The sequence below is a fragment of the Pleuronectes platessa genome, chromosome 15, assembly GCF_947347685.1.
Source record: "Pleuronectes platessa chromosome 15, fPlePla1.1, whole genome shotgun sequence".
Classification (NCBI taxonomy): Eukaryota; Metazoa; Chordata; class Actinopteri; order Pleuronectiformes; family Pleuronectidae; genus Pleuronectes; species Pleuronectes platessa.
Window position 1 is genome coordinate 8,581,007 of NC_070640.1, and position 25,407 is coordinate 8,606,413.

General features: G+C 41.5%; 2 protein-coding genes across 2 annotated transcripts in view; both read right to left on the bottom strand.

Annotated features, from left to right (window-relative positions):
* The window catches only part of nsg2 (neuronal vesicle trafficking associated 2), a 30,609-nt gene extending 21,290 nt beyond the window's left edge, over positions 1-9,319 (bottom strand). Inside the window, exon 1 of the mRNA XM_053441743.1 lies at positions 9,190-9,319. Within this exon, the coding sequence (XP_053297718.1) occupies positions 9,190-9,318 (129 nt within the window). The 5' untranslated portion in view covers position 9,319. The remainder of the gene's footprint in view (positions 1-9,189) is intronic.
* A 2,523-nt stretch (positions 9,320-11,842) lies between these two features.
* The window catches only part of cpeb4b (cytoplasmic polyadenylation element binding protein 4b), a 31,840-nt gene continuing 18,275 nt past the window's right edge, over positions 11,843-25,407 (bottom strand). The window contains exons 5-10 of the mRNA XM_053440962.1: positions 19,770-19,940; positions 19,478-19,567; positions 19,016-19,134; positions 18,755-18,869; positions 17,707-17,888; positions 11,843-16,666 (exon numbers count right to left, since the gene is read on the bottom strand). Coding sequence (XP_053296937.1) covers positions 16,439-16,666; positions 17,707-17,888; positions 18,755-18,869; positions 19,016-19,134; positions 19,478-19,567; positions 19,770-19,940 — 905 coding nt within the window. The 3' untranslated portion in view covers positions 11,843-16,438. The remainder of the gene's footprint in view (positions 16,667-17,706; positions 17,889-18,754; positions 18,870-19,015; positions 19,135-19,477; positions 19,568-19,769; positions 19,941-25,407) is intronic.

The following is a 25,407-nucleotide window of genomic DNA, read 5'->3' on the forward strand; positions in this document are numbered from 1 at the left end:
AAAGTCAAATTTTTTCATTTGTAATTTCTCCAAAGCATTTATTTATGTTTTCAATGGGTCAAGTATAGTTTTTAGCCAAAGATAGTATTTACTTCACAAAGGGGAGCATCGGTCAGTCAACTGGTCCATTGGTTTGATTCAAATACCCTAAACAGCTGTCGGTGGCATTGCCTTGAAATTCAGTCGAGTCATTCATGGTTCCCAGAGGATGAATTGGACAGAGCCGTTATGTGTGCCTCCACATCAAAGACGATTAGTTTCAGACTCGCTAATATCACGGGTGCTGTCTGGCTGCCTTTGAGTTGTTATATGTTTTTCAGAGTCATCAGTAATGTCTTGTTTTTATTTTATTTTATTAGTCAAGCAACTGTAACTCTGCTTTTCTAGAATCCTCTTTTGGTAATTTGTTTCTTTGATCTGAACAGTATCCATTAGCCTCATTTCCCTTTAATTGTGTCGGGAGATTTTTCAAAATTCCCTGACTCTTTTATCCGTCTTACAGTTTACAGCATTACAGCCTCACAGAGTTTGTAGCTGGGCTGTAGCAGGAGGCGATTTAAACAAAAATGACCCAAAATCCATGCCCCTAAGTAACCTGTCAATTCTGCCATTTCCTCTCAGCAGTCTCCACATCCCTTAGGAGAGTGCTGTGTGTGCACATGGAGAATTAGCTTATTCAGGTGAACATCCTGTCGTCGAAGCTGATGACTAAATCTCATAGTCCACAGTTTAAATTGAGATGGCAGGACAAACACATTGACGTCTGTCAAACTGACCACCAGCCGCACCAGCATGCTGATGGTCAGTTGCCTTTTAAACATCTATAAGGATTTTACCATCTTCGGCAGGCAGGCAGGATTCAGCATTAACTCGGTAGAAACTGGAACTAACTAGTTTAAACATCAACAGCAGTAATCTAGAACATAGACATTTCAATACAATGGCAAATCCTGTCATAATTATATAACTTCTTCTCTTCCCGGGACCCTAAAGTTTGTTAACTATAGACGGACAAACGATTGTGCCGCAGTAACGGACAGGCCAGTAATTCAAGCAGAAACGAACAAACAGAGTCAGACGCAGTTTCCTCTGAGGACTGTTCAATTAATGGCGCATATATTTGATGTCTACACTTTGATTCTCTGTGAACTGTTAATATCTCTGTTAATGAAGCTCCACAGTTCAGTTGTGTGTATGAAGTCAACCGGACTGGATACTTTATTTGATTTACACTTTTGTAACAGCAAGCGTTTTTTTTGTATTTGAGTGAATGAACAAATGAACGAGCGAGGCATGGAGAAGTCCAGTGAGGCACATTTCAGAAAAGACCATTTAAGCCGGTCAGACTCAGCCTGTCGATCCTTATTTATTATTCTCCATCCTTCTTTCTCCAATCACAGTATTTCTTTTTATTCTATACTCTCTGTAGAACAGCTGTCAGAACTTCTCTTTCCTTCTCTTCCCGTTATTTCTCCAACCTGTTATCACTATCATTTCATTTTTTCATTCCCAAAGACTGGGATCCTGGAGTGTTTTTTTTATGGGGATGTTTTCGGGACGGGAGGCAGCTCCAGACGTTTTCCTTGACATGTTTGATTCCAGTGTTTCCTCGTGAATAAAACAGTGAATAAAATCAATAGGAAAAGCAGAGGAGAGCCGTATCCCTGCGGCAGATGTGCAGGTACGATGTGAACTCTAACAAGATGAAGTGAGGTTATCGACAAAGGTGATGAATGTTTAATCGACTTCTCTCTTAGTGTTTAGATATTTGGTTGATTGGACTCAGACAGCTCTGCAGACACAGACCTCCAAGGTGGGAAATGAGTCAACAAAAATAAATCAAGGCAAAGTTTACAAAATAAGAAATCAGAACCCTTATATTAAAACCATTGAATATCACTTTTATCACTTAAATATCATTCCAGGGAATTTAGATTTCTATGTCTGCAATAAAGTTGAGTCAGTCACCTTTATACTCTCTTTATTGTGCACACTATGGGCTTCATTTGATTTATCTAAGTGCTTGATCTGAAGCTTATTGTGCAATTGCATTAAGGGAACTGCATTTTCTACTTTAAACGCAAAAAAACGTTGCATGGCTCAAAAAAGTTTATCTTGTCTTTAAATAACTGTTTTTGGCTATACTGTGCAAACATGCAACAAACCAATCAGAGTGCCACCTCCGATCCACTTTAAAAGGCTGCAGCACTTGTACCTATATTGAGTTATTTTGCAATCCCCAGCATTCAAGGCCTAAATCAATCTGTATTAAGGCTCAAATGAAAACCAATAAACAGCAATGAAATGGCATTGAACAACACAGTAAACAATACAGGGGAGATGTTGGTGGAAGAAAATTACATAACATCTTGATCTTTCTCTTGTTGGAGCTATTCCTCATTTAGGGACTGTAGGTCAAAGGTCAACACACGACATATGAAGACGTCACACTCGGCTCAGGGATTTTCTGACACTTGACAAATGATTCAATGCTCAGTAGAGAAGATATTCAGCAAACTAATCGATAACGGAAATAATCACTATCTATAATTTTGACTGAACTAGAACTAGGATGACGGAATCCCTTTGATTTGTACAATTTGAAATTAATTTAACAATAATCGACACGTGATCTCTTAGGAGATAAAGGCTCTGCCTGTGTGCCGGCTTTCATAACCAGTGTGTCAGTGATTCGGTAATACATTTGTTTTTCTTCCGAAGTCACATGTACACAGCCGATCGGATTGATGCTATAAAAAGTATATTTTGTGGTGATTTGTGAAATTAACCTCAGACGATGTTTCATCTCGTCCTGAGGCCCCGCGTCATCGCAACACGTACGAAATTATTCAACGCTCCATTACTGACTTAACATCATCTGAGGGATCCCTCACTATTTTATGACGAAGGGAAAACACGGCCGTGAAGAAGGAACAGGACATAAAAGCTGCTCCAGAGGAAGTAAGGAGAGCAGAGGAGCAGGGTGAGGATGTGTATGGAGGCGTGTCTGGAGAGGAATAGAGAACATTTGTCTATCACGGGCTTTGAAGCAGCTCTTTGTACCTCGGCTCTGTTCCCAGAGAAACGATACGCGGAGAGAGAAAAGATTTGGCTGACTTTATGTGAGTCTATTTCTCTCTCGCTCTCTCTCTCTCTCTCTCTCTCTCTCTCTCTCTCTCTCTCTCTCTCCACCCTCTTTTATTTTCTATCGCCAATCCAATCAAGATATTGGTGACCCGGCGGTGGCCGCGACGCGTCCCTGCCCAGATGGAATCAAATCTAATACCTCTCTAATGCCTCAGCCGCTGTTGGCCACAGCCGCATTGTTAAGAGTGTGTGTGTTTGTGTGTGTGTGAGTGTTTGTTTGTGTGTGTGTCAACTTTGCGTCCAACCCTGCCATCACCACAATCCCTCCCCTGCAAATATCCCTAGGTAACCCTGTAGTCAGGAGGTCACGCAGCAGGTCCAGGCTGAAAAATCGCTGATGTCATATTTGTAAAGCTGCTCAGAACCAGGACGCTGATCTGGGGTACTATTGAGGTCACATGACCAGATAAACCTCCCTTTAGCTCTGAAGGACGGAGACACAGAAACTGGTCTGACGTCAGATCCTGAAGGACAAATAAAAGCTGATTAACCCTGAACTACTTCTGTGTGAGGCCAGTGGCAAAAACAACATATCTTTTCATCAGAGGGATATTACTGGTGAAACGTCTTTTAAGATTTGGGCGTCACACAAAACTGTCCCACCGTCCTTTTCCCCTGAAGTTATAATCCTTAAGATTTAAGCCCAAGCTGTTCCACTGTCCTTTTCTGAGACTGGAACTGGGAATACCGTTTTCTATATTTACCAACAACGACATTGCTGAAAAGCTCTGGTCTTTTAGAAATATACTGTTTAACATCCGAGAAGATGAATCCTAAATTATTAAATTAAAATATAGGCCTATATACATATAACATTTGCTTTATGGCTAAATGTTATGTTCATGAATACAGGTTAAAAACCAAACTAAAGTGGCATTAACAAGGCAGGTTAAACAGTAAATAATGAAGTTATCCTAATAAATATGGCTGAATCAGTAACTTTCTTTAAATTAAGGCTTAAAATATACTTTTATCATGTTGCATTTTCTAATTATATTTGTGTTATGGGTGTTTGTATTCTTTCGTGTATTCTTTTAGGAATGATTTTATGTATTCTTGCTTTTATGTGAAGCATAATGAAGATGTTCTATTTACTCCAAAGAGAATGGATTATTCTTTAGCCCAACAGCGTAATCACGCTAACAAAAAAAACATAACATCCTTGCTGGAGGTATCAATGCTAATGTTTCCGATGACTGCTTCTGTTTGTGTTGAATGTTTTTGATTAGAATCCTCAGAAGTGACTTAATAAAGCTCTGACGCAGCTGACTGCTGGGAAACTAACAAAAAAAACTAAACAATCTCAATTGAAATGAATCATAGCTTTACCATGCTATTGGCACAAAACACGGCTCTATTAGAAGCCAGAGGAATATCATCACACATACAGTATCGAGGAGAAAAAGCGATGCGTGTAGAATTTCAATTAAGCGACCTGGGCTCGCCATCATCCATTCCCTCTGTGCTCTGATGTTTAATTACAGATTTCATTATTTCTCTTCGCCTCTGTTGCCTTCATGCATCACTTGCCAGGAAGACGAATGCTCAACCTCACAGCCGGAGACAAATGCGAAAGATTCTGCAGCAAACTGACCTTTGCGTCTCCCACACTGTCCCATTTGAGAACGAATAATTGACCCGTTTGCATTTACATAATGACTTGGGAAAAGAGAAAAGTAGTTTCCTGCATTTGCCAGAACATGCAGTTGCTGAGCCAACCCTTTCCTCGGCCCTGTGAGCGCAGCACCAACACCACGATGTGATTCAGCCGGTGTTTCCAGGAGCAGCAACAATCTCTGTGCCTGCGTCTCCTGAGGCGTGTAGAAATTCACTGATAGTCGACGGAACAGCAAACCTCAAACGACCTCTGTTGCATTCAAATGTCAGCGGCTGTAACATCCCAGGAACTCAGACTCCAGGTATATGGATGTTTGAGGAAGTTTCTTACAGCTCACTGCTTCTTCCTCCTACTGCAACTGATGTCGGGGTTCGATCAGTCCTCCTGGTTTAACACACGTTTTAAGCAACGTCGGAAATCTCTAGATTCAAGATTTCAAGATACATCCTGTATTGATTCTGCACTTCTCTCTGCGCTAGGCCCCTCGTCTGCAGGGAATATCCACATCCCTCTATCTCCTTCCATTGTACCTACCCACATCCCTTCATCCTCCTTCCCTAGTCTATACCCACATCCCTTTATATCCTTCTCTCTTCCTTACCCACATCCCTTCATCCTCCTTCCCTAGTCTATACCCACATCCCTTTATCTCCTTCTCTCTTCCTTACCCACATCCCTTCATCCTCCTCCCTTCATCCTCCTTCCCTAGTCTATAACCACATCCCTTTATCTCCTTCCATTGTACATACCAACATCCCGTCATCCTCCTTCCCTAGTCTATACCCACATCCCTTTATCTCCTTCTCTCTTCCTTACCCACATCCCTTCATTCTCCTTCCCTAGTCTATACCCACATCCCTTTATCTCCTTCCATTGTACATACCAACATCCCTTCATCCTCCTTCTCTCTTCCATACCCACATCCCTTCGTCCTCCTTCCATTGTACGTACCCACATCCCTTCATCCTCCTTCTCTCTTCCTTACCCACATCCCTTCATCTCCTTCCATTGCACGTACCCACATTCCTCATCTCCTTCTCTCTTCCGTACCCACATCCCTTCATCTCCTTCCCTCATCCATACCCACATTCCTTCATCTCCTTCCCTCATCCATACCCACATCCCTTCCTCTCCTTCCCTCGTTCCTACACACATTCCTTCTCCTCCTTCCCTCATCCATACCCACGTCTATTCATCCTCTTTCTCTCATCCATACCCACATCCCTTCATCTCCTTCCCTCGTCCCTACCCACATTCCTTCATCACCTGCCCTAGTCCATACCCACATCCCTTCATCTCCTTCCCTCATCCATACCCACGTCTATTCATCCTCTTTCCCTCATCCATACCCAAATCCCCTCCTTTCCTTCCATTAGCCATACCAACATCCCTTCATCCTCTCTTCTCTCATCCCTGCCGATATCCCTTCATCCTCTCTTCTCTCATCCCTGCCTACATCCCTTCATCCTCTATTCTCCCATCCCTGCCCACATCCCTTCATCCTGTCTTCCCTCATCCCTAGCCATGCCTGAGACTAGCCCCAACTCTGAGTCTCCCTCCACCCCATTCATCACTGCATCCTTCCAGACCCATCCTCACTTCAACTCCTTCCCTCAGTGTCCTCGACATCCAATACATCAAATTTGCATTCAAACCTTTAAATCTCACTGTGTTGTGGTGTGATACTTGCAAGTGAACAAACATTAAAGCTCCAACCGAAAACCCCCAAAAAGCATGCTCTTCTTCACATGTGAAATGGGGGCAACCGAAAGCAAAGCAGTAACCGGTTGGAAGATTAGGATGATGAGTTATTTTACTGATTCCGTCTACACCCATCGGCCCGAGGGCATCACTTTAAATTCTAGGTCAGATAGACAGTCTCACATTAACCTCTCTGCTCACATCCCCTCACTGAGTCTGTAACATTCAAGATCCAGGTTAAAAGTGTCATTCTTACTTGCAGAGTTCTGCAGAGGCTCCTGCACACGCGGCTGATTTATTCCATCCTCGCCCATCAGCTCGATTTCATAGGTCAGATCATCTAAACTCAGTGTCTGTCCCACGCACACGCTCAAAGACCCGCGGTGACCGAGCTTATGAGGCTGTGACGTCTCAACCCTGTTGCTCCGCCTGCACCCATTGTGTTTGAAAAGGCATTTAAAGACAAGTCTGTTCAGACGAGCCTTGAGGTAATCTCTTTACACCAGGTCTGGTGTTTTTTATTCTATTGACTTTTTTTTATTGGAATTTGTATCTGTTTTTATGTGGTTGTGTGAAAGCACTGTGACTTTTATCTGTAAAAAAGTGCTGAGCAAATAAATTGTATAGACTACCTGCCTTAAGTTTATATCAGGTTATCAGTAAAAACCAAAACACACCCCTGAGCATCACTCGATATGTGTGTGTGTGTGTGTGTGTGTGTGTGTGTGTAGCTGTGATGATAGTATATGCGTTGTTCTTGTGTCTACTGGGACAGATTTAATCAGTCTAAATTGACTGACAGCTCTATGAATGTCATGTCACGAACTGCTGCTGACTTGTCTTACACACACACACACACGCACACACACACACACACACACACAACCACATACACACACACACAAACACATATGCCTGCATTGGCCGAAACACACTCCTTCAAAAATGCAAGCTACAATTTGTGTGTGTGTGGTGTGTGTGTATGTGTGTGTGTGTGTGTGTATGTGTGTTATTGTGTGTACTTACAGGTATGTGAAATAGAAAGCGACTGTGCGTCTGTCAGCAGAATAACAACAGTAAGCGCTCCGAATGTTCTGGGTGTTTTTCTGCAGTGTACGGAACATTTCTGGGATTATTTTAAGACTTCTCTGTGAAACCCCTCGACAATAAAAAACCACTTAAAGAGCTTCAGCACATATTAACAGTTGGTATCCATCACACAGAGAGCGTGACCCTGCTCTGCTGTGCTTCTCAGGGGCCGGAGACTCAGGTGCTCGGCTGACACAAGGATGTAAAAGCCTTTTATACTTTGAGCTTTGCTGTATTTAAAAAGTCCCACAGGGTTACATCTTTACTTTTGTGTTGTATTTCTTTCTCTTTTTTCAGGGAATAACAATGAGGCAGGGTTGCAACTAACCACTCTTTTCATTGTGAATTATTCTTTAAATTTTGTTTTGATCAAATGTTTGATTGTTGTCTATATCATGTCAGAAAATAGTAAAAAGAAAAAAGTCCAACAGTCCGAAACTCAAATACACATAAAGGAATACGTCAACTTTATATTTTCTTTTTATAGCTGGGATTTTGATTAGGATATTGATGCCCCCCACAGGCCACGACCCCCATCCAGTTAGCTTAGCATTTAGCATACACACTGGAAACAAGGGGCCAATACTTACTGATAAGATATGAAGCTTCTCATCTACAAGAAGGTTAGAAAAAACTATTTCTGAATATGTCAAACGATTCCTTTACATTTAAAAACTGCAGTAAATCTTCACATTTAAGTAGCTGAATTCTGAAAAAATAAGTATCTTGGAAAATGGCTTCAATGATAAATCACTTATCAAAATATTAATTTTCCTGATGGTCCTCTAATAAATGAATCAATCATTTCAGCATTATCATTGAGGCTTTGTTGAAGTGAAGTTTCTTACAAGAAGTTCGCTCAACATGTATTCCTACCAAAACAAAAATTATATTTTTTATTAATCCAGTTTAGCTGAAAGCTCATAGTGACTAGCAGGATTGGGGTTGATTCATCAAAAGGGATCCATCATCCTATTGGACTCTAGGTCGAGCACACTGACTCAAATATTGTTTTATGACCATGAATCAGACGAGAACCATCGAACCTGTTCAGCGATGCTATGACTCTTTTTCTCACGATTATCAATCAGTAGCTCAGTGTAGAAGTATGGATGTAGAATCATCAAACTATGACTGTTTCCCTGAAACCAGCCAAACCCTGTCACCCAGTGAGTGAGCAATAAAGCTTCCATATGGTCACATGCAGAGCGTCAGTGAGCCTACTGTCCAGATCCATTAATTTTCATAATGTGCAATCAGTGCAGCTCTCCGTCCCGACCCCATGGAAACACCAGTCAGCTCTCCATGTTGCAGAGCCACCATGGTAACTGGATTAACGCGCGGCGGTGCACTTACTATGGGATGTCGAGATGATAAATGACAGCCTGTCTGGCACCAAATCTGTCTCCTAATCTCTGCAGGAAAACAAAGGACGCGGCTGGGGGACGGCGGAGATGAATGAGTGTGTGAATGACTCAAAGTGTGTGTGTGTGGGTGTGTGTGTGTGTTTGGGGGTGGGGGGTGTTATTCAGCATAAAAGTGTGTGTGGGTTGTGGGTGGACAACACAGAGTATACAGTAACAGAGGAAGACACAAAGCAGAATCCACATTGCTCTCTCTCTCTGGTCTCTCACCTTGTCAGGTGCTTGGCTCTGGAGGCTGCCCACGTCCAGCGGGGTGATGAGGGGCACATTCTGAAAGCCGTCCTCCACGCTCACAGGTTTGGCCCCTTTGTCTTGAAGATTACTCCCCAGTTTCACCATCTTTTCCCCGGTTTTATATATCCTCCCTTATTTCCCCGAAGACTGCTCCTGAACAGAGGGGGTGTTTGGAGAAAAAAAGATTTTACCTCAGAGCCTTAAACCTGGCACACCTAAAGACAGATCTGTTAAATGAGGATTTCAGCTTCAAACTGCACAGCAAGCATAATATACATGTTGTGAAATGACTGTTTTGGTTAACTGGCGACTGATGACAGGAGGAAAACACTTAGAAAAGCACATTTTATTTGCCATCCAACCCCCCCAAAAAAACCTTCTCCGATGGAATCTGAATTAATCACACTGAGGAACGACTGATTCATAACAGACAGATTGATTAAAAGTAGTTACTCACAGAGGCTCGTCCTTGTCCGTCTGCTTGCTGTGCGCTGCGGCAGTGTGTGTGAGTGTGTGGTGTGTGTGTTTGTGTGTGGGGGCAGCTGGAGGAGAGGATGCTGGAGTCTGGTGCTGATGCTGGAGTCTGCTGCTGGAGGTTGATGCTGGTGCTGATGCTGCGGGAAGGCGACGCTGCTCCGGCGGAGACAGACTGGGAGTGTGGCGGCAGGTTTCCGACCAGCAGGCAGCCCAACCCCCTAATCCCAACACAGCCTCCTCCTCTGTGCTGCTCGGCTACACCCAGCAGCTGCAGCCGCCGCTAGGGGGAATCATGTAGACACCTATTTACACCTATCTACAGATGTATTATTACGGTGTTACTTTGTGATTTTAAAGATAGAAGATAGGTGCAGATTTCTGAGTTGCTTCTCAAATATAGCTGTAAATTACATAATTAAATTGAATTCCCAACGACCCATAATGAAACGGGTCTGTTTCCTCTAATCCGTCTTTAATTTCTGGCTCAACAAATGTTAGAACTTCACGTCCGACACGTTTTCCCATGCGTTAACAAGTCAGACAATCGATATTTCCCACAGTGCATGAAAGCAGCGTGAAACACATGGCCCCCAAAACAACTCTCTTCGGTGCCAGAGCGCCATCTGGCGGTTTGATTAGGAACACGCATCCAGAAAGCTGGTATTTAACATTGTTTGTCTGTATAAAACAAATATTTATCTATAATCCGATTACCTGTGACTCAGACAATCGAAAAGACAGATGTGCACGTGGGAGAAACCGGAATGTTGTTGTGATTTCATGGCGAGAGACCTATAGTTTATTTGAGATTTGTTTTTTTGTTTTATCCTCAGAAGTAGATTTTACTCAAAAAACTGTGGAAAGATAAACATTAGACACAGGTTAAAGACAACACACAAATAAAAATTAGGGAAAAAAATAATAACATGTATGAAACCAAATGAAAGGAATGACACTTAAAATGAAAGGAATACAAATGAAATACTATGATACATTAAAACCAGCTGATCCGGAAGGCTTGTTAACAATTTAGTTTGAAACGATGATAGCGTTGGAGCACCTCTAATGTGATTTGCTGATTTAAGTAGAAGTGTTAAAGGCACCTTCACCAGTTGTCACCTATGGGGAATAACCAGATGACCTGTTCCAGCCTACTACCTGAGGGATCTACAGACGGTTCACAGCTCATAAAAAAGACATGTAGGAACTTAAAAACAAGTATTGAAATGTTAAAATCAATCGTAGCTAATGTGACAACCTCAGTACAGATGTTATATGGTCATTATCCTCAAAAATAATATCAAAACAAGTAATAGTTTAGAGACAAATATACCTGGTCTGCATAAAAGTGTCGGGACACAAATGTTCATCCACCTGTTGGATCTTAGATGTTTTCATTTCCTCTTCATCTTCTTTGAGAGAACATAATACTCTACTGCTAAATGAAATATCCCTCACAGTGCAAGATGTGGCCAGGAGGTGGTGCTACTGAGCCCTTCCCTCAGTTTGTTCAGTTTTTCCTAGAATTGGACAAAACAACAACACATGACCCAGTCTGCACTCTTACTTTGAATGAGAGCTCACGTGCCCGGTTATCAGTTATTGATTTACTTTCTTACTCCAATGAGCGGGCTGCACAAATATTTATATAACTTACATATGAATGTGAACTACGTGTTGCAAGGTCAGATACTTTCTTCTACTTCTGACTATTATTATAGTCATAACAAGAGTTAGTAGATTCATAGTGAACTATACAATAATAATCAATGGATTGGATATAAAGTTTAAACTGGATTTGATTTAGTTGCCTTATTCAAAGAGAGTGGATTGAGTTTGAGAGAACTAATTTTCACCATCTTTGTTTTTGCTGACCTCTAGTGGTTTGACATGGCTCTGCTTGGGCATTTGTATAAGAGTGATTTGTTTGGCTGTTGCTTCGAGGTTTTCTGAAACTTCTAAAAGCAACAATGCAGTTCTGTAGCACGTGACGTCACCCCAACCTGCAGAGCATACGTGCAACAGCACCGTTATATTTGTGTCAATGTCTAAACTGCTCATTCATACGTTAATATTAAACAACATTACAACACAGACAGATGGGGCTGGGTCAGGTCGCAGGTAGCAAATAAAAAAGCACAACAAGCACAAGTTTTCATCACAGTTAAGATTTATTTCATTCAACATTTCACATTACAAATATTTAAAAATTATGCATACTGTTATAAATAGTTGGCTGCAAACAATTAAATAACATTAGATTTTTCTTTTTCGTTTCACTAGCACTTCTACAGACCAACTCCTAGAAATATGGACATATCCGTATTACATAACTTAATTAGAAATGAAAATACAAAAATAGGAACTTATAAAGTGAAATGACAATAAAAATTAAGGTGATATCTTAAGTAAAAAAATGCTATTAATAAATACAACAACCTTCCCATACACAGTTAAAAACTATTGAAATCTTGCCATTAAGTAACAACAGACAAATATTTAAATATTTATTTTCCTTCAGAAAATGTGAACCATATATTGTGGAGCACAATATAGCAATTAGTAAAAACTAGACACTTTAACATATTAAAAGCTTCACCTCAAAAATATAACAAAAATCTGATCAAAATTATAAAAATCAATTATACATTCCAATTAAAAATATACCAATAAACAGCTAAATACATTGTTGACCTAATAATTACAATGCAATCAATCACAGTAGCTTAAAATAAACAAAATAAGCAAATGAGCACAAAACCTTTTAATGTTTTAAAAATAACTTCAATTATTTATATTAGTACAAATAGTTTGATTTCTTTTCTTTTTTACAAACACCAGCATGAAAAGGATTACAATAACAGTAGAAAATGACTGTGAAAAACATATTAACATCTTCTTTAATTAAATGTCTGCAATTAAAAATGGCATTAAAGAATTACATTGCAAAGAGTCTTTATCTGGAAAAAGGTTCAAAAGAAGTATTGCACATAACAACTTGAAGTTAACTTGCAACATTTACCACATTCAAGTCTTTAAGCTCCCCTTCCTCCAGATAGGTCTATATAAGATCGCCTCAACAGACAGCGGGGATGAGTTCTCAAGTCTTTTAAACAGTGTTCTTATAAGGATGCTCAGAGTCATGCACTCCCCAAAAAATCGATTTAAAGTGAGATTCTGTCTTGTTTCTCGTCTTATATCTTATCTCTTGTCATGTGCATCCTGCAGAGGTCTGCGATTGGGGGGGAGAGGAGATCAACACGTGTCGAAAGGGAGCAGGGGTCGAGTGGGTCGGGTGGGGTCGAGGGTGAGGTGAGGTGAGAGTGGGATCGGGTGGGGTGTCCTTAACAACTTAATAGTTGAGAAACATTTGGTGCACACCACAACAATTAATTTTAATAGCTAATTCATGTACTTGTCATTTTCTCTTTTTTTTGTCATGCATGCTACGGATTACAATAGGTGCTAGTTGGCAAGTTCAAGAATATATATATATATATATATATATACTTTTTTTTTCAAATATTAAAATATCTAAACACCAAACATCCATCCTTGTGATACGAGATTCCGCGTTAAGCGTGAACCGAATTTGCATTCTCCTTATAATAAGTTATGCTCCATCTACGGAGAGGAAACCAAGACAGAAGTTACCATTTCCAACTAGTATATCCATGTTTAGAGACGTTAACATCAATTTCAAATTACAATTTTTTTTTCTTTTTCCTTTATATATATATATTTCTCGCCATGCCGTTATTGACCAGGTTGACTGGAAACATCTAGCGTACGAAAAGCTAAGACCAAGACAGCGATACACTTTGGTCTCTCCTCTGCAGATCGGAAGTCGCATCAACACAAGTGCGCACTTAGTTGTAAAGATTCCTCAGCACTGAAATGTATAAAAAGCATAATTGAAAATAATATATATTGAAATCACTCAACTTTTTTTTTTTTTTTCTTAAAATGAACATTTCCATATATGCAGATCTCTCAGTAACAAAAGTACAAAAGCTACCTTTCACAATGTGAAAAATTGAGGTATTGCAAAAAGGAGTTTCCCCATTTGTGAAAAATGTGCCTAAAATGACTGTTGGAAAAAGAAAAAATATTTAGAAAAGTAGTGCATAATAAATGTTTATATGTGCATGACAAAATAATTTAGCTAGAAAACACTGTACCAAAAATCAGCAGGCCATGTATAAAATAATCTTTTTTTTTTTTTCATCTCATTTAACAGCAAATTCTTCACAAAGTGTTTTAACTTCTAAAATGCTCACCCACCAAACCCACAAAACGAATGTCCAGGGTGCAAAACTGGTGCGACGACACCACGCCGATATGAGGATTCTCACTAGTGTGTATTATCAAGTTTCTGTACTGACTCCCTGCCATGTTTAAATGCTCGGCTAGTGAGGATGCCACTGAGTGACCTAACGTGTCAAACGACTGAGGATTGGTTTTACTTTTTCGCTGCGTGAATGTGCACTCGATGTTGAATTGTCCCAAACGTGCAGATCTATTTGAAATGAAAGAAATAACTTACGCCGACCGGTGTGCACCTCCACTCTGAGCTATGGAGAGTGTGACGCCTTATGTGTGTGTGCGCCTGCAAGCCCTGTGTGGTTTTCCTCTGGTGTTTTAATGGGTTTTGTCTGCACCGTCAAATACATATATACCGTGTGTGTATATATAAATATATCATGTTCCAAGGCCAATCTTTGGTTTGCTGGATCTCATCAGGGCTTGACAGCGAAGTAAAACTGGGCAGAAGTGACATATTTTATTTTGAAAAAGGTTTGTGTTGAAAAAAAAAAAAAACCTCCTGGAGGAAATTAAAAAAGGAAATAAAGAGTAAAAAAAATCAAGACAAGAAATGAGCTACAGTATGACGCCACTACTGCACAGCCATCTTTGGTTCCCAAAAGCCACTGGGTACAACCGACTGGACCTGCGACACTGCTATCAAGAGCGGACTGCACGTGGGTCACGAGTGTGTAGTAGCAGAGCACACTGCAGAGACTATCTTCATTTATGCTTCAAAAACACTGGATGCTGAGTTGGACTAACTTGGCAGGAGAAAGGATAGAGGGTTTCGCCCCAGAAGGCCACAACCCTCCACGACTCAAATGTGTGCCGACTATTTGGAAATCAGTTTGAACTGCTTCTTTCGTTACATGTAGCGGACTGTTGGATGCGCACTAGAATGTTTTCTTTTTGTCAAAGACTTGGGAGAATTGCACAAATGGATAAAAAAAGAAATATAACGAAAAGGCGACTACCGATTGGCGGCGGCCCCTCCCCCGTGAAAACTGCAATAAAAAGGCGGCCATTTGACCGGCCCTGTCGAGGAGTTACCTAAACCTCGGTCCTGAAAGATCTGTATCCGAGCTCTGCTGTGGGCAGACACAGAAAGTGGGTTTTGATCCACGAACGAGGCCCTATACCTTCTGTTAGCTGCTAGCTTAGCAGCAGAGGCCACAGGCAGACGTGAGGGGGGGAGTGGGGGAGTGGGGGCTGGATTTATCTGTGTAGCAGTTAGCCTGTCTTCCCCTGTAGCCTCACTAGTACGCCATACATTCCCCTAATACACTGGATGCTGTACGATGCTCAGTCCCTCGCACAACCCTCGGCTTGATTACAAAAATAAGGAGGTTATGAAGCAAGCGAGTACAAAACGGTACCAGTCCCGTCACACACTGCCTGTTGTGTCACTTCCCTGTGATTAACGCTTCTGAGGGAAAGGAGAACAGCAGCAGGTGATGATGCTCGCCTTCTTTCTTTCATTCATTCCTTCTTTCGCTCTCTTCCTTAACCTGTATTCGGCACATTAGCAGCTGAGTTTGAGGTATTAGTTTTTGCATGTCAAACTGGAGATCAAAACCCAAATATGTGTTGCTAAAAATGTTGTTTTGCGATTTTTTTCAAGTAACATCAAAACATCTGTGTGGACTTGGAAATTATAATAAAAAAATAAAATAAAAAAGAGGTTAAAAACGTTTTGATTTGGGAGAGAGAAAAACAAATGGATTTCTTTTTTCTGCAGTGGGCCCTCTGTGTTTTTCAAAGTTAATTAAAGATTCAGCTTTGGTTAGCAACTAAGGGTCTCGTAAAGTGTATCTGCACTCTTACAAACTGGAAATAAGTGCACTCTTCTTTAGCAACACCTTTTTCGATTCACATTTGCTCTGGAGCCTCTTGTATCAATAGAAAACGTGATCGCACCTCTCAGAGATCAAACAGCCAATGAGATGCTGCTTCGGAGACTCGATACAAAACAAAAAGCAACAGCTCTGCTACAAAAGAACCAAATGTCACATGAAGAGTATTTGTTTTTTTCGGGACATCTTGTATCAAAATCAAATACATGGTTTAGAAAAACAAAACTAAATCCAATTGAATAGCAGAGTACCATTTCACACCTCAAACCTTCCTATATATGATTTTTTTTTTTTGAGAACTAATAAAAATATTTCAAAAAATCAAACGCATAAATAAAATGATGTTACACATCTTTTTTCCTTGCTGGACATATTCGGGTATAATTCCAGTTTTTCTTTTCTATCTTCAAAATATAGATATATATTAACTTAAAAAAAAGAGAAATGAGAAATAAAAACAGGTTTGGTGAAGATTAGAGCGAAAAGGAACCAGCAACAGAAAAGTGCATTTATTTGTACAATGATTTGCGACTCCTGCACTACCTGCCCTCCTGCTCCCCCGTTCCCTCTCCCTCTCTGTCGTCTGCTCAGTTCCAGCGGAAGGAGATGTGACGGGGCCGGTCGCCGCCCTCCTTCACCAGGGGCTTGTGGAACTCCCGGCCGGCACGCGAGTGGATGGCCGCCCAGCAGTACTCGCAGTAGTACTGCAGGCAGGTGACGTTGGCGCAGAAGAACGGTGCAAACTTGCCGCCGCAGCGAGTTCCCTGGCACTCGTCGCACAGCTGGTCGTCCAGCACGTATGGCTTCACTTCCACCTGCAATCGGGAGGGAGTCATTTCATCAGCCATTTGCTATGTTAACAGTTCTTCTATTCCATGTCTCAAGATGTTGTTCAGCGCATGTACAGAAATAAAACTTAGGAAATGAGGAAATGAAACAGATGGATGCCTGGAGGTAGAAAATCTAATTCCAAAACCATTTTTTGGGGGAAGTGTAACAAGTACACGTTTTATTTTTTTGTGCCCAGCAGGATAGAATACTACTGGAATTGTTCTTTATAAGTTATGAGACATCATAGCTGGCCATAGCAGGGTTCTGCTATTAGACGTCCAGTCGACCACATGTGCACATGAATTATGGAACTGAAAAAGCAGCGTTCTCTTATTAACACACTCAATGTCGTGTTATGCAAATGTGAACAATATTTGTGTGGGTTACAGGCCGCTGTAAGATGTCCAACACACCTGCACATATGACTTTAATTCCTCGGCTGCTGACAGCAGTGTGTCGTAAGTCATTGTTAGCATTAGCTTGCAAGGGCACATACATAATACTGTGTGTACTGAGTGTACTGTGTGACTACAAGGTCAGTACATGCAGCAGACTTGGGGGGGGGGGGGGGGGGGGTGGACGCGTGGATATTTTGACAGAGGACATTTTGACATGTAAGACAAGCACGGGTGTAACTAATTAAACGAAGGATGGATAATTCCATTCAGCAGCTTCAGTTCCATGTTGTTTGCATTGGAGCTTTGTTTTCTCCCCTATGACAAGTCAACATGTCTTCTGAAAAAAATATGGATATCATGCTGCTGAACAAATTCAGCACGTTTCCCAAATATCATCCGACTGTATTTCACTGAATCTTAGTTATTCTGTGCCACTAACAACACTGTGTGTTCCTATTCTTCTCATGTATTGTCATACAACCTAACTTGAACTGTTAATAGCTAAGATAGAAAATAAATAGGGGGGGGGGGGGGGGGGACTTTAAATTCTGCAATTTGGGGGAAACAGTGTGGGCACTGAGAAGGGGAGACCGGAAAACACTGAGCTCTCTTTTCTTTCTGCTCACCCGTTTATCGATTTCTCCATGCTGCAGCTGCACAAAGCGAGCACTGATAGCAGCAATGTAGCTCTGCTGATTAGAGAAGGCGACCCGCCCCGCTCCCTTCGGGTACTTCAGCTCCGGGTCGGTGTCGATGCCAGCGTAGCAAACTCCACCGTACAGGCGGTCCATGATCATGGCCAGCTCCACTGCACAGGAGGACAAAATTAAAAACTGGATAAGCAAAAATATTCACAAAAACAAGTTTAACGCACAGAGGGAATAACGAGCCCAACAACAAAGCTTCTGGCAAAATGTTACAAAAATGTGCGCACACACACACAGACCGTACACATAAACTTGTGTAGCCAGTGAACACAAACACGAGAACATTATGAGGGTTGTCTGAGGGGGCAGACATGAGTGTGGTGCATTGAAGACAGCTGCTAAAATGGCTGCAAGAAATTCAAACAAATGTATTTACTTAAGTTTTTGTGTTTTTCTTTACAGGAGCTGACTTTTCAAAGTGAGGGGAGATAATTTGTTAAAAACAAAGTCAAATGGCATTTTCTTTTTCTATATATTGCACATACTCTACACAGCAGGAAAGGCCCACTACACGTGATAAGAATTAAATGCACATCTCAGTCGGCCTCAGACTACTTCCTGTTAGGACCAGTTCAGGTCAGCGACTCTTTAAGCTCAAATTTCTTGCAGAGCTAATGTTTATTATGAATACAAGCCGATCAACACTGCAGCGTCTTACAGGACGAAGAGTCTCGCCCACAGCTGCCACTTCAAAGATCGGGAGGAAATGAGGCATGAGAAGTGAGGGACGGCTACTTTGTGCGGCCTATTGGTGTATAAACATACTGTTTGCAAAAGTATAAGAAAGTAGAGATTAATGGAAAAGGTGTTTGAAAATTTGGAAAAATAATATGAAATGAAGAAACAAAAACACAGAAATCCGCCCCAACATTATACTTCCAGCCAGTTGTCATTGTAAACACACTTGTTGTTATTACACTCTGTGGAGACCTGCTTAAAAAGATCAACATTTGAAAGTGGAGGTTACCTGCTCGGAGCGGACGAGGGACACCTCCCACAAAGATGGTTTTCCTCGGGTCCAGAGGCTGAGATCCGTCCATGACAAAATCGCTGTCGTTCAGGTTCCACGGGCGGATCTGGACCTGTCACACACACAGAACCCACAGGTTAAAATAGATGAAAGTCATGACCGCAAGTGTCACAGAGTTCAGTGGAAATAGCCAGAGATGTGAGTGTGTGTGTGTGTGTGTGTGTGTGTGTGTGTGTGTGTGTGTGTGTTTCCACTAACCGGCTTGTCTTTGATGGTGGGGCTGGACACACAGAGGTACAGCTTGCCGTCCTCCTCGATGCAGGCATCGATCAAAGCCTGCACTGAGCTCTCATCCTGGAACAGCAGGAAGGCATATCCTACAGATAAAATAAAAAATACAGCAGAGTTATTCACGCTGCCAGGAACCAGAAGAATCCTGATATCTGTGCACTGATCACTGTGACGGGTGTGTGATCACGACGTTCTGCATTCGCAGAATGAGGCCAAGTTAACAGTTAACAAATGCTTCAGATACAGAACCACACTGAACAGATGCACACATGTTGATAATGCTGTATCATCTGCCTGTCTTCCTCCCATGAAGGAAGATGTTCTGTCAATATACAACACAGACTTGTGCAGTAATGCTTGATCATTTAAAGACAGTACAGTGTGCTATGAAGGAGCTCTGACGATCTTTAGTTTTATGATTTCACAAACCTTTGGGTGGAAAATAGGATTTGCTCTCAGCTTTGTGAGGCCAGTCCACAAACAGGTGTCCAAAACGCCGGAAACTGGCTGTAATCTCATCTGAAATAAGCAAACAGAAGGTTCACTCACAGGCAGGTTTTTAGAAGGAAGCACAGAAGAAGATTCAAAGACAAAGTCCTGTCTCAGGATTATATTCATTATACAGTAAGAAGCTTTTTTGATGATGACATATTGTACCGTCCTCTCCCAATCTCTAAATGTTTAAATCATTGTAAATATTGACTGATGTAGTTTACTTTACCTTCATCTATATCTGGGGGCAGTCCTCCGACAAAGACCTTGCGTGAGTAGCGTTCGACGCGCTCGCCGTTCTGATGCGGGAAGCAGTGTGGGGATCCGAGTCCAGCGAGACCCTGATCACCACGATCGTCATCGGGGAAACCATCCTCCATGGGGAAGAGAGAGGAGTGGCCTGAGAGAGAGAGAGAGAGAGAGAGAGAGAGAGAGAGAGAGAGAGAGAGAGAGAGAGCAGGAGAGGTTTAGATCCTGAGGGTAATGGTGGGGTCGGCGTTGTCATGGTAACACCTAGGCAGCAACGACACCTGTGCAATCGCACTTTCATTTGACCTGTTGTCACCCAGCGATAGGTGGGGGGGGGGGGACAGGCAAAGCATTTATTTTAAGATTGTTCAACAACAATATAATTCATCACATAAATTGTATTTTGTGTGGGGGCCATATTTAAACATACAGCTTTTTTTCTATTTCCTTTAGCACCGTGTGGCATCAATATGTCTACCACTCTTTGACATCTGTAAATGAACTATTATAAAAACTTGGACAAGTGCCGAGACAGAGGAGAAACTGATGTATACATAAACATGAGTAAAATTCCAGTTCTGTAGCATTGAGGACTTACAGTTTGTATTAAGAGTCAAACCATAAGAAATCACATGGATAGAAAAAATTCAAAAAAGTAATAAGAGCACAGAATGTCATGTTATGTGTTTTTCTGACTAAATGTGTTGTTTCTTAATTTGGTGACATGACTCAGACATGGCTGCAGCAACTGTGCCGTCCCTGGAGAACTGGACAAACACAGTAGTCATCTCAGTGAGGCAGTGTGAATAGTTTCACAGTGGACTGTGTGCATGTGTGCGTGTGCGTGTGCGTGTGTGTGTGTGTGTGTGTGTGTGTTGGAGAGGTTAAGCCCTCCCTGGCCTGTTCCTGCTCCCAACCAACCCACTCTGAGCTGCTTTATAAAGATTTATGCAAGGGAGTTAGCCTCAGCTTACAGTACGTGATGTGTGTGAGTGTGTCCACTCGGCCATGTGTGTGCAAATCACCAACTACACTGTGTGTGCCTCATTAACTTTCAGCTAAATGTGACGGAAACAACTTGCAGTGAATTAACAACCCTGCAAAAGTGTGCGTGTGACAAGATTCAGATTTGAGCTGAACGAGAAAAGACAAATTCATGGGATGAAAGATAATAAAGATGGATTCATGCCATCGTGACGAGGCTCGACACAATCATGCAGACAGACGTCACTTCACTGTACAATAACAAAGCAAAGGGCCATTCAAAATTCATATGAGCAGCAAAACCAATGGCCCGAAACCAAGGAAATCATAAAAAGCACCACATTTTAACATGACAAAATAAGTCAAAATATCAAAGATTTATGCTGAAAAAAGTGACAGAACATATCCATGCTTATATGTTACCTCGTCTCCTGCTATAATTCCTGGCTGCATGTGGAATAAGGACAGACCAAAGGAGAGTATGGTTATTAAAAGACGTGTGATACACTCTACCTCCAATAAAAGTGCCACATGGTTCCTAACAGCTGAGGGATGATCCGTTGCCTCCCTGTCCTCTGTTCTACCAATCGGCTGTGAATCATTATGAGCCGGGGAGACTGTCAACATGTTGCTTTACTGACTGGGGCATAAAGATGACGTGCAGTTTCTGCTTTAGGGACACTGCAGCGAATTACTTGGCAGCTTGAACATGTCAACACCACAGTTTCATCTCATGCTCCTCACCAGGGCTCCGGCACATTTCAACCAGTTAAATCTAAGACCTTTAAAACCTTTTCAAGACCCATGTCAAGAAGGAAAGATATAAAGGGATATAAGAGTCCTGGAAATACTTGCAATTGCCTATAATTGAAGATAACCCTTGATACGCTACATTATCTTGCAAACCCGGCAAAAGACAGTAGGTATTCACAGCCTTTCTTATAGCCAAGCCAAGTGTATAAATTCTGACTGAGTTCCACATTGGTCTTGTTTGTAGTTTAATTACAGCATATATATGTATCAATGGGAAGAGCTAGAATAAAGGGAGACATGACAAACTGTATATAAGCCACCAAAATATATATCTCGAAAACATTTCAGAATTTTATGAGTGACAGAATTATCATTCCATGAACATATTTAAGACTTTTTTTCAAATTTAAGACCCCATGAAATCCACGTTCAAATAAGAACAGAGCTTAATGCTATAAATCAAATTAAATATATATTAAAATAAAGGACAGATCAGCATAACAAAGCTGAGGAAAATATAATTAATCATTTTCATAATAATAAAAAGACATTGGAATAAAAACATTACAAAGAGAAACTGAGAGCTGAAATAAATTGAATAGCATATAGATTTCCGAGGAGATTAAAAATACTGGTGCTGTGACTTTCCTGGACCGAGTTCCCCGAAGCAGGCGGCTCTGAACCCTGGCAACCTTGACTGAAATAGCACGGTAACCTTAACTCTACACCGACAAACAAGAAATAGCCGTGACGCTCCGGACTCCAGCAAAACACGACTCCTCACAAACAGCAGGAAGGCTTCTCGAGGAGAAAACAAATTACCACAACAACGGTATTTAAACACTCCTTCAGGAAATTTAAAGCATTTACTCGTATGCTCCATTCTTAAAAAACAATACATGAACTAAATGCCTCAGATCCACAACAGAAATATTCAATCAACATAGCTGCAGATGAGACATATATTTCAGTTATTAAAGTAAACAAAGGGAAAAACAAATTCCCCAAGTTCCTCAAGACGTGCTTGCTGAATTTTAGAGTCAAGGTCACGTATGTCGGGCCTTGCAGAGGAAATGTGAAAAAGTGAGGCATGCATAGAAACATGCTCAGGGCCAGTTACAAGGACAACAGCTTAGTAACACTGACTAAACACCTGTGAAGTGTATCCAGTTCACTCAGTTTGAGTCAAATTAAAACCAATAACCCTCTGCTTCAGTGAACCAAGACACTACACAGCATCTAATGCTTCAAATAGCACAAACAGAGAATGTATACAACCCTGATAACAGCAGACTCGGTTGCTATAATCCCAAAATAACTCAACCATAAACTTAATGAGGTCGACAGAAGTAAAAGCACAAGACCAGAGTTTTGTCACGATCCACGATGTTAAAGTTTGGTTCTCCTACAGCCTCAACACAAAGCATCTATGACAGCGAGCGAGCATTGACCGTTGTAGCCTCCGTTGTTTGCAGAGTAAACACGACAGCAGCCCTGTGGCCAAGGAAGGCAGTAGGGGCAGCAAGCAAAGTGAGGCCCACCCCCGCGTACACGAGGCTATGTGCCTGTGTCGCTTGACATTAGGATTCTTGATCTTTCCTCAGGTAGCTCCTGTGTGCTCGGCCTGTTATCATGGCAACCAGAGGCGGCATTTGGAGGAAAACAGTCGTGAACCCGGGCATCTTCTAAATCTATACAGCATTCGATCTGAGGAGAAAATGAAGTTAGTGCACAGCTTTCTGTACACTGAGAGTGATGTGTTTCAAAAACTAGTGTGGCAATCCCACCGCGCCATTCTACCAAGCTCTGTGGTAATCTGTCCCAACAGCTTTTGTGCAGACTAAAGAGAAACAACAAAAGAAACCAACAGAGATTAAAAGCTAACCTTCTTATGTAGGGAACTTAAAATGTCTCTGAGTAGAGCAGATGCATCTTTTAAGGCAGAACAACCCTACACGACTGTCTAGTTCCTAAAGTCAAAATATAAAGAGCTGTATGGAAGATTAATGGATATCTTGATCAATTCTGTGACATTTTGTAATGTTAAAGAAAGTAATCAAAATGCCTTCATCCACCCCTAAAATATAACATGTTGTTAGTTTGGTTAAAATCGGTTCAGTTGATTTTGCATAATCCTGCTGACAAATAAACAAACACATGAGTAAAATAAAAAATAAACTACTTTTTCAACATTTCGTTGAATCAATATCAATAACCCGGACTCTTTTTTTGTTTGATTCCTGAAAAAATTCGAAAGCCGCTCATTCTACTGAATCTACTGAATACGCTCACTGGGAAATCATTTCTCTTTGCACAGGGCCGATGTGAAACGTATTATAATATGGACGCTTCAGAGACTAAAGCATCAACCCAGCTGAAAGCGCATAAGAACACGGAGAGGATGAAGAGCTGGCCAGTACACACAAGCAATAATCCTCAGCTCCCTCCGTGGACTTTCCAACCCAGATGGACATTAACTCTGGGGGAGAAGGTCAACGAGAGCTGGAAAGAGAGAGAGAGAGGACGGACAGAAAGAGACAGGAAAGCAGATTGAAGGAGAGCAGAGGGTGCTATAAAAAGACGTGTGTGTGAGTGTGCGTGCGCGAGTGAGCGAGAGAGAGAAAATAGATTGGAAGAGATGAAGAAACAAGCTGATAAAAAGCTGTGTGGGGTGAGAGAAAATGAGAGTGAGCGAAAGAGAGATCAAGAGAATGGGGAATGCAATCTGTGTATGCTTAGGAGAGAGAGAGAGAGAGAGAAGGGGAGAGGACGAGAGAGAGAGGAAGAGAGAAAGAGTGGTGTGCACAACCCTCTATCCGCTGGCACCATCTGTTTCAGGGCTTGATGACAGCTCCTGACCATGTGATCTCACCATGTGACCCGGCAATCTTGTGAAGAAACTACTGGCCTCTCCTGTTTTGCATCCTGACCCGAGACCAGAAGGCAGAAGCGACAACAACACAATTACACAACGATAAAGAGAATGAGATTGCGCAAGGGCACGGTGGAGGTAGCTGAATATTAAACTGCTGTTTGTGGAAACCGAAGCACATGTCAAGGGGATTTGGCAAATGTTTTTTTCCAATCATTTCAGAGAGGCAGAGATATTTATATGCGATTTAAGAGGCTTTTTTGCTCAGTGCAACCTGACCTTATGAGGAAACACTTGAAATAGTGAGTTATCACAAATTCAATGGGCTGTATATCCTCATATTTTGCATTAACAGAGGCATGGATGCTTGTATTCAAAAGTAGAACACAAAGAACAGAATATCTTCACTACTAGAAGGGCACATACCAAAATTCAATTGGATTGTGTCTGATTTATTCAACCAAAATCCATAAATTATTCCGTGGGAAATCTGTGAAATGTCCCCAAAAGTCACTTGTTAAAGCAAGCGATAAAAAAATTCCTGATTTTCCCACTTTGTCCGGATCAGTCCCAAAATATAATGACTTTTTTCTTGGCCTGAGTCCCATCCTGCCACCAAGTTTCATGGAAATCTGTTCAGTAGATTTTGCTTAATCCTGCTGACAAACCAACCAACCAAGAACAAACAAGCTGACAAGGGAAAACATAGCCTCCTCTGTGGGGGCCATCGAATAAACGATATAACAAAGGGATTTACAGCAGCACGGTGGTCGAAGATGCAAACCAAATTCAAACCACATCCTTGGTTTGAATCATCATCATCTCCTAAATACTTTTTGTCTGCTTCTGTACTGTGTCTACCAAATGAAGGCAAATGTCTCCCAAAACAAAAACAACACGGTATTTACATTATGGACGGTTTTAGTGCACACATAGCGAGTCCCATGCTGAGGCCATTCTTCTTTCAAGTTCTATTCCCTCAATCCAACCTACCCCCCCCCTAAAATCC